General features: G+C 40.2%; 1 protein-coding gene across 1 annotated transcript in view; it reads left to right on the top strand.

The window, feature by feature from the left end:
- The first annotated feature begins 1,895 nt into the window (after nt 1–1,895).
- LOC133265130 (dipeptidyl peptidase 4-like) overlaps nt 1,896–10,381 on the top strand; it is a 42,657-nt gene continuing 34,171 nt past the window's right edge. Inside the window, exons 1-3 of the mRNA XM_061445789.1 lie at nt 1,896–1,953; nt 3,690–3,923; nt 4,006–4,098. Of these exons, the coding sequence (XP_061301773.1) occupies nt 1,896–1,953; nt 3,690–3,923; nt 4,006–4,098 (385 nt within the window). The remainder of the gene's footprint in view (nt 1,954–3,689; nt 3,924–4,005; nt 4,099–10,381) is intronic.

Genomic DNA, 10,381 nt, shown 5'->3' with positions numbered 1-10,381 from the left:
TGAGGAGGACAGCCTTGACTTTGATAGTAGTAGAAACTGCCATGTAATTTCTTCAAATTTCATAAGATTGCCAAGTAATGCCAACTCAAATGGCTCTGGGGTCACTTTAACCTGTACTGTATTCTTTTCTTCCTTCTTCCTCTCAGAACTGCTTTGTTCACCATGTATTGTGTTCAGCAACATTGTACAGTAACTTATAAGCACAACATTCCTGTAGCCTGAGCCTTCTTATCATGGTGACAGAACATTTGGCTTGCATCTTAAGTGTTTCCAGCAATCCAAACTATTATACTCCCAGCTGGCCAGGGCATGTTTTTGCAGGTGTATGATAGTAGCTACAGCTCCCAAATAGCCATGGGTGCTGGTACGCGCCTCTTACTTCTGATAACGACCCAAACATCCTTTTCTCCCCTTGCTAGAATAGCATTATGCCAGGTGTCTATATTAAAAGGTCCTAAAGAGCAAGTGGTTTAAGTGAAAGCAATGGGTTTAGCAAGTACCTAGTAGAAGTTGATGTGAAGCAGGAGTGCTGTTGAATAAGAATTAGCACCTGTGTCCATTTGTGTTTTAAAGGCATCTGAAACTTTCACTGAGGTCTAGAATTTCTGGACAAATAAGATTAGATTATTCTCCCAAAGTGCTACAAGAACCAATATTCTGATTTCAGATCAGGGCTGATCATATCCAACTTGGCATCTAGAACAGCTTCTCCACAGCAACAGAAAGCTGTTCTAACATCCCAACTTGAAACAATTAAAACTCAATAGAACCTTGCACTAAAAAAGAACAAAACCAAATATAGCATCCAAAATACCACTGGAAATTAAAAAGGGGGAGAGAAAAATGTACACATATCTGTTATTTATTTAGTCCCACTTTTACTCAGTGGTTTCATTCCAAGTGCTTCTAGAATGGAAAAAAAACTTCAGTTACACAAAGTTGGGTCCACATGGTCAAGGCTCAAATGGTGCAGTTAACTCTTCTATTTCCACAGATTTGAGCAACTGTCTTTAAAATGTCCTATTCCATTATGTCCAGAATATTTAGCGCTATGAAGGACAGGCTTCCTGAGCTACAAATCCATTTACTTGCGATGTCTGTCATCAGTGCCTTTGAGCACCTCCTAAAGATGGCTTTGTCAGCTATGAAAATACTGGTTTCCCACATTTTTACAAATTACATGCTTTTAGGAAGAGAAGAGTATAAATTACTTTCTCAAAGTTATGCAGCTTTTCTGGAACACGGCAAAAATATTTAACCTCTCTAAGTCCCAATCTAGATCACGAATCAAAAGACACCCTTTCTTCACAAATGATATGAAGTTGAGCATGTTCCAGAAGTTCCAAACATGTTTTAGCTCAACAGGACTAGGACTTACACATCCTGAAATCACAGAAAAGTCCATTTGGGATCAAAAACAAGGTATGTGCTGGATATTTCTTATGTGCTACATGAAATTCAGTTAATGTTACAAACATAGGGAAAAAAAAAGTACCAGTCACTTATTTAAAAAGTGTCTTTACTGGACAATAGCTACCCATGTCTGCAGGCTGAGAGCAGAATAGCTGCAGCATTAAAGCCTCTAGAGAATTGCTATTTTATGTCTTAGTTTTAATTTTGTGGTCTGGTAAGGGAGAGATATAATTCTAGGCCTTACATCCATGAATGGTACATTGGTAGAGAAATTCACGAACACTGGCCTGAAGATTCCTTTTAAATAATACATGGTTTTCAAAGTCCTCAGGCAATGGAGCAACAGCTGTCAGTTATCATGTTGAATGCATTGCCTGTGGTGCTGCTGCTTGAATAAGGGGGCTTGAATTTGATTTTGGCAAATAAAGGCAAGCAAGTAGCACTGCTTAAGGGAATCATGTTTCAGTATTACCTATGGGACTATGGTCTCATCCACCGTCAGAAACATTGAACTTTCTTCCAGTCAAGGACCCAAACTTGGTATAACTTTTTAACCTCAAATGCCCTGGTGTGTATGAGGGGTCTTGACTGGAATGCTATAAAAAATGGTACTGCTGCGATGCCCTTCTGCACCTGATGCGAGTTTTACATCTAGAAAAGAGTTAGGTTATGGGTTCCATCTTATTTTAAACATATTGTAAATGTATCATACATGCAGTTTATGGTTCATAAAGAGACAATCTGTCAGAGTACCACAAGCACAACCACTGAAGTCATTTTGGAGACCATGGTTATTTTGATCAGACAGGAGGAACTTGAGTTTTTTTTCAAGATGTAGAGAATTACTGCCAGGAACTATTGCAACTAAATGGAAAACATACTCTGCTAAACTGACTCCTACTGGATCACCCAGGTGGTTCTGAGTACAGAATTAGGTCCCATAAGCCCCTCTGGCACGACCAGAGTCAGAAGAACTGCAGATTATTAGACATTCTGATCTAGGCGCAGGAACTCAGATTTCCAAAGGTACCAAAAACTGTTTGCCCACTGAAACTAGCAGAAGTCAGGCATATGATTTGGCAGTGTAGGGTTTTTTTTTATTATTATTTCTTAGAATTAACCACTGAGAAGGATTAAAACCTTGCATACAATCTCTCAAAACATCAATTATTAAGTAACTTGGCTATGAAAAGCTTGGGAACTTTCAGGTACGTTTTATCATTCCATTTATCACAAGACTGAGATTATAACTTGACTGGTTTATACTTCGAGATGCAGGGATGATCACTACTTAGGTATTTAGAAAATAAAGCAGAGATTGGCTGAATTATGTTGCAATTCCCACTCACTGGGAAAAGGAAAATTCACCCCAAGGCATGGGGAGGTGTTTTTTTTATTGTTGGTAAAATGAGTGAGTGCACAGACTAACAGATAGATATTTAAGAGGGGCTATAAAACAATCTGAAATTCTGGTCATGCATCTCACAGCATATATGGCATACTAGTTTGAAAATTAATGTTGAAGACTTCTATTTCACTGTGATTTTACTTTATAAGAGTGGACTTAACAGTACACAGAAATTACCATTAAGCTAGCTGTGAATTTACACCATGTTACATCTGCCACTGTAAACATACAGAGCTGTATGGAACCACTATCAGGGCAAATTAATGGTATTTCTAAGGTAAATCGCTATAGCTAGCACCATATAAATTTAAAAGTAGTACTAACCACTACCTTCAAGCTGAATGGTACACAATAGTGAGCTGAGCATAACACTACTTAGCGATGCTCAGCTTTTCAAACAAATGCTTTATAGTTTCGATCTCCAGGTTATATTCAGTCTTTCCCACTAATTAGTCCTAATACCTCAACACATACTAAAATTCTCCTTGGAGATGGAATTGGCTGATGTGATAAACCAGGGTCATCTTCAGAGCTAGATTTTAAACTTTTATCCTGCGCTTCCCTTTTTCTGGGCATTTAAAATTCCATTTTGCAGACTTACACATCCACCTCTCTCGTATGCCAACAACCAGTGCCAAATAAATAAATACCAGCCCTTCCTGCAATTTTATTAGTCTTTCCATAACTTGCTTGCCAGAGAAAGTTCAAAGAGCAGAAACTTTACAAGAAATGCTGGTGTTATCAGAGCATTAGGAGCTTTGCCGTTAGCGTTCGAAGGCTTTTCACTTCTGGGATCTCTGTGTGGCCGTTATCTGATTTCCTACAGAAATCTTTTCAGTGTCAAAGGTCCCTCCCTTCTATCGTGCAGCCGTGTCACCGCGCTCCAAGGGTTTGAACCGAAGGAGAAAAAGCAGCTCGCAGAACAACACACGAAGCTGCAAAGCCAGCAGGAAAGCCGAGATCTCGCATAAACCCCCGGCTTCTGGCGGTACTTCCTTCCTGCCAGCGGCTGCCGTCTCCAGCCCCCCCGCAGAAAAGACCCGAGGGCAGCAGCAGAAGCACAAAGGCGTAAGCGTGTGCGATCTCCACACGCACCATGCAGGTGGGTGAGAGGGAAGGGGGTCAGCGGACGGGGTGGTGCTGGGGGTCCTGCGCAGCCGCAGCTGCCGCCTGATGGGACTTCTCCTTGCAGACCTTCCTGAAGTGGTTGCTGGGGATCCTGGGGTTTGCTGTCATCGTCACGGCCATAGCCGTGCCCCTCGCCTTGCTCACCGGCAGTAAGTCAGTCCGCGGCGGGGCCGGGCGGGGAGGGCGGTAGGGCTGGGGGGCGCTCCCTGTGGCTGCCGCGCTCTGGGGATCCGCAGCCGCGACACCCATGCGGTGGGGGCTTTTGCGGAAAGTTTGTGCCGTAGGCGACGGGGCTGATGGAGCTGGAGCTCTAGAGTCCTTGGTCTGGAGCTTGGGTACTTGTTCGAGAAGGTGTCGCACCTGAGGGGGGTGTGTGTGTGTCACTTGATTTCTGTGTAAGTTGGGAAAATACTAGTTCTAAGCATTAAGGTTTTCAGTATTTTTCTTGACTGTTGCAGCTGGAGGCTGTAGAACCAGCAGTAAAATCCCAGTTAGTCAATTTCCTAGGGTGTATTGAAGAGATAAGGTTATATTCCCTCTAATTTGCTTTGTTTGCACAACTTTTTTTTAACGTTGCTGAGTGAAATTATATATACAGCACGGTTCCAGAGGTCAGAAAAGTAGGAAAGATTTGGAATGCACTATTGGACTCTGATCCCTTTACACTTCACAGGTTATCCTTGTAACTCTAGATGTTAATGTGAAACATTGCTCATTAAGCAATGCATTGCTTTCAGCTGGCAGGACAGAGCGCCAGGGTAATCTCTCTTGTTGTGTTCTGGTGAACAGCTGAGCAGCTGCAATATGTAGTACTGCAAACTTATGGAAGCAGAGTTTTCTAGACTAGACCTTTGCTTGTCTTCTGCTTGTGAGGTGCACCCCAAGAAATGTGAAGGTGTGTGTCTTAATCTTGGCAGGGTGTTCAAATGCGGACACAGCAATTCTTTATGTGCACAGAAAGCGCCTCTACATACCTTATGGGCTAATACTTGCATCAGTAGATGCTGCCTCCTTTCTGCTATTTTGGGGCAGCTTTTTTCACTTACCTCAATAAATCAAATTTTTGAGGTAATAGAAGATAGTTTCATAAGGTGGGAGAGAAAGAAAAGAGGTCTTGATAATTTACCAGATGTATTTGTGCAGCCTAGTGAAGGTGCGTGTGTCTCACCTAGTTCAGAGGCCTGAACTCTGCTGGAGCTGATGCTTGTCTGCCTTAACACCAATGCCATGTTGTACTGAAAATCACATGTTTTTTCTTCTTTCGTAAGTCGTAGCATAGGAATCTTTTTGCAGTAGAAGTGTCTGCAATTCAGAATCAGTCACTGAGTTATATAGTAAATATATTTTAATTTAACAAAACACTTCTTTTGGATGGCATGCAGAATATCACCATGCTGTCAGCCTTGGCTTGCATATTTTTGCTTGTAAAAGAGTAGGGTACTGTGTCAGCCTCTTTACTGACGTGAAATTAATGCATGGGAAATTACCTGTCACACCCAAGTAGTTTACTAGGTCCCTCTGGATAAAATAAGGATTGAGATGGAGAGGTCCCAGTTAGGAAACTTGAATTCCAGTCTTTTCCCAAATTAGGCCACCAGTAACACCTGGATAACAAATGTGACCATTACAGTTCAGGAACCCCAGGGTGCTTTCGAATTTTTGACTGAAAAATGCTAAACAAATGGGTTTTATTATTAGCAGATGAGCGTATGCAGGTGCTGCACTTACAATTACTCCTTTATATGTCAGAGCACTTAGTCATTAACAAGTTGATTATATGGCTTTTATGAACTCCCTCAGGGTGTGTGAGTCAGCTGAAAATGCCTCCTGTGTCAATACAGGTGCTGGCCTGAGTACAGAATGAAAGGTAGCAAAACTGGGGGGCTTTGGGGAGGAGGAGCACCTCATGTGACTGTGTGAAATCAAGGTCTGCTCTGATAAATGTCATTGTCATTGCAGTCAAGTCTGTTTCATCCGGATGAGTCAAGTATTGTGCAGGGAGTAAAAATAATGCCTATTGATATACACAGATAACTTTGAGTTGAGATTCTTACTTTTGGCCTGCTTAAGGCTCTTACTTAAGCCCAGCTCTTACTTAAGCCCTGCCATGCTTCGCAGTGTACTTAGATTTCATAAGCTTAGACTAATGCATCACAGAATTAGTTTGATAAATGGACTCCAGTGATGTGAAAGACTGAGATTTTGCCACTCCAGAGGAGTTCTGGTTTGTTGGCTGAACTGTAGGCCTGGCACATGGAACTTCTGCTTCTTGTCTTGCAGTATTTAGGGTGGACAAATACTGTAGACTTAAATTTGCAAAGTTTTCGGTGCAGCCCTTCACTAACTACCTTGAGGGTCTTCAGCCAGAACTGTGTAGAAAATTCTATGTTTTTGTTTATACCTACTGCCTATTGTGCCACCTTATTTGTATTTAATAACCACATGGAGCTAGGTGCATCAAATAGTTTAATCTCAAAATAGCCTTGGGGTCGTATTTAAAGTCTGATGAAAGCATTGTTATGCTTTGAGGAGGTATGCAAGTGTTTACCCTTAATCCATGAATATTTTCTGAAAACCTGTGATCTGTCTGATCTTGATTCCATTTATCCCTTTACTTATGTGTCTCCTGTATTTTTTCTTTTTCTCCTGTAAGTTTCCATGCAAAAAGCATATCGAAATGTGCAGTGGCCATACATCTTTATCTCTTGTGTAACAACAGTTCTTGTTCCAGCCAGCTGGGCAGGAAGGCCCAGGGTGAGAGGAAGAGTAGCTAATGCTGACAGCAGGAAGAAGATGGTGCGCTATGCAGTATCATCCTGAGAAAGTCATCAACAGCCTCATAGTGGGAGGTCCTTTACAGTGGTCTGATCACAAAACTGGTTCCTGCATCCACAGGTCTAATTCTCCAAGGGTGAGGTATTCACTGAATGAGAAGGATCATCACCATCATAATTAGGTGATACAATGCTTATGTTTCTATGGTGTGAAGAGGTTGGAAAGGCACAGCAGGTGCTGGGGAACTTACTGATCGTAAGGTGTCTGAGGTTACTTTGTAAGTCTGATGCCTAATTGATGCATTGTGTATTACTAGCAGCTGGTAGAAAGCCACCCTAGAGAGAGGTGTTACTGGCAGCAGAAGACCAGTAAGTTCATGTTGTCATTCTGGACTTGCAGATGAAGAATGTTGGAAGTGCTGAGATGGTTTTGTGCTTCAAGGACTTGGTCAGGCATGTAAGCCTGCTGATTTCCTCACAGTTGTGTTAATGTATAACTGAAAAGAAAAAGAAAGAAAATCTTTAGCTAGCTCTCGTCATTGTTCTGTTGAGGATGGTCATATCTACAGGCTTCCCTGGCTTACCCTATTTGCATTCTGTCTTGAACTAAGCAAATTTGTGACTGGGTGGTGTGGAGGAGTATTTCTTGCCAATGTCAACATGCTGCTTGCAACTGAACAGTGTGTTTAAAATAGAGAGAGGCTTCTGGTTGATGCACAGTCCTTGTGTTTGGAGACTTATGCCACAAAATGAATGAATCTGGCAGCTGTGATCTGTCACAGTTTTCTTGGGAGTAAAGGGGTCCTGTATTATTCCAGTTCCTTTAAGTCATTAGGTTTAAAGGTGTTTTAAGCTAGAAAATCTGTAAGGGAATTTAAATCTGTGGATCATAAATTGGTCTTTGAAGTACAATCTCTTTGGCTCTAGGTTCAGTAAGTAAGGTTTAGATAAGAATCTTGAGTTTTTGTGGGATTTTAGGGTTTGGATTTCTTTCTCTTTTTTTTTCCTTTTTTTTTTTTTTTTGTAAGAGAACTGTTACATGAAGAGTAAGCAGTAGTTAATTCCATTCAGCTACCTTCAAAGGATTTTAATCAAAATTATGGCTGAAATTCTCCCCAGAGTTGAATGGGGGATATAGAAGATTAATTGCCTTGTGAGTATGCCATAGATTTGTCTGACCAAACAGTCTTTTGGCTTGAATTTAACTGTTCTAACTCTTCTCTTTTCCCTGTGTATTCATGTACCTTGGTCTGCATTACAGCTTTCTTGTAGTCCTCATGTTACGTGGAGGTATATTACTTTTCTAGTTAGTGAAGGAAAAGACAGGGAATGGAAATATTTTCCTGCAGTATGTCCTTGTGTTCTGTAACTGTCATTTAATTCTGGTATGTATCTTATTTCCAATGTTGAGTAATGTAGTATAAAAAACAAATATCTGCAGTGGATTGCTATCTGTAGGACACTTCTGCTATTTTTATTTGCTTGCTTTGCATGACATGGGGCAAATTTGAGAAGGATTCCAGAGCTATCGATTTCAAAGTTAATGATTACCTCCCTCTGGGGAAGCCTTTGCAGCCCCAGAGTGTGAACTGTGTGAACTGCCCCAGGAGCACTCACCTGTTACAGTGTCTTCTGGGTGTCCCAGTGTCAGCTACTGGGTATAGGTGGGATTCTGGGATAAGTGAACCTTGGGAGAGTCATTGTTACTTTCTTTGCGGGAATTCCATTTCTGTGCTGTCACTAACCTTAGGCAGTAACTGGGGGCTTGAGTGCTTTCTTACACACATTGGAAGAGAAACAGGGAAGAAGGGAGGTTTGTAAAAAATAGCCTGAAATGGCACTTACTTTTCTGACTAATTACTGAATCAGGCAGGTTTCCCTTCTTGCATCTCTCACGCTGCTCCTGAATTACATTCTTATATAGCAGATTATTCTTGGTCATGTTCTGCTGTCACTTTAAAACAGCAGTACTAGTTCACCTTTTCTGATTTTTATAATTTCTCTGGCCCTTTCTTTCTTATTGTTGCTGAGCATCATGCTTGTACTTGTCTTTTCTTTGTGGTTCATCTAGACTTTCTTGGTAGCAGTGACCATGTAATAAAGCTTTTGTTATTACTGGGTTTATAGTTTTTTTCCCTTTTAAGTTGGTTATGTAATTTCTTGCCCTTTTTTTATTATATATGGAAATTAGTAAAATATGCCTTGATACTGGGGATTAAGCAATACATATACCAGAAGTAATTTGTCAAGAACTTTAGATTTTGGTATGGTGATATGTCATATAATTAACATTACACAGTAGTTAACATCTTGCTTGCTTTACACCTTCAGAAACCGGCTCAATTTTTCCCTTGAAAAAGGATGACATTTTCAAAAAGAAATAATCCAAAATGGAAACTAAATTGTTTATCAACCTTAAATGTGTACTATTTACATAAAAGGCTAAGAGCCTTCTTCCCAGAAGGACTTAGGTTTTGCTTCTGTAACAGAGGTGTTAGCACTTAAATATCTCCAGTATATCATTATGACATCGGAAATGTGGATGAGCTGCTGGGGTAGAGATGAGGAGCTAGTTGTTTGGAATTTAGAAAAATAAGTCTGTATCTGGAATAGTGAAAATAGCAAGAAAATTCAGCCTTCGCAGCCTTTCTGAAGAACCTAAGAGTGAAAGAAGCTGTTTTGCTAAAATATGAACACACATTGACCTGTATCCAATATTCAAAGCCAATAAAATGCTCTTGAATGTCAACAACTACTTTATTTTGTCAAAATAAACCTGTTTGACGCTTTTTTTCAAATGGAATCTGAACAAGAAGTAGCAAAATGCAGAATTCGATGTATGCTGAATATCTTCAGTGGGTACCATAGTGTGGTTAAGTAAGAATATACTGGTAATGGCCGATCTTGCAAATGAAGAAAAGATTTCAACTAGAACTTTTATGAGTATACCCTTACAGCTTGGCGTATGTTTTCATATTCAGTTACTATGTGGAAGGTGTTGACAGAAAATGAAATTTTAATTTTATACGCAGCCAACAAATCTTAATAGTGTCCTGATTTTTAGTAATGAGACCTCAGCAAAATATGTATGTCACCAAGGGGAAAAACATTCATCAGTTTGGAAAAATCCCTAAACCTGTTCATCAGCCACCTGTCTTAAATGGCTCCTCCTTTTCCAAGAGAGAATTTTGTTGCTTTCAGAAGCCCCTCTAATTGTAAATGACACTCAATTAAGGAGAGAAGTGATATTCCCAACTAGACAACTGTGCATGAATATCAAATGTACACTTGTTCAAATCCATCAAATTAAGTATTCAGTTAATATAGAATAATTAACCTGAGGAATTAATATTCTCACAGAAATTTCAGGAGCATGAAATCTAAACTAGTAAATTTTTAGAGCAGTCAAATTTCAGATTGAATTGAGCAAGCAATTCTTTAAAGCTTTGCTGAGCATCTTAGACTAAAATAATTGTTTGTTATGGCTCTTCTATTGCAGCAATGGCTGTACAGTCTGCACTGTACAAGGTGCTTATTATTTGGAAATAAGAGTAGAACTGCAAAAGCTAATATAAGTATCTTCCTGCTGTGTTCCAGATGTCACATGTACTTCCCCTGCATGGAAAGAACCTGTAAATGTTACTGTAAAATGCTTTTC

Source organism: Pezoporus flaviventris, unplaced genomic scaffold (genome assembly GCF_033815535.1).
Source record: "Pezoporus flaviventris isolate CSIRO_AGI_PZ_B2104156 unplaced genomic scaffold, CSIRO_AGI_Pfla_v1 ptg000001l, whole genome shotgun sequence".
Lineage (NCBI taxonomy): Eukaryota > Metazoa > Chordata > Aves > Psittaciformes > Psittacidae > Pezoporus > Pezoporus flaviventris.
This window is presented reverse-complemented; position numbering and strand designations above follow the sequence as displayed.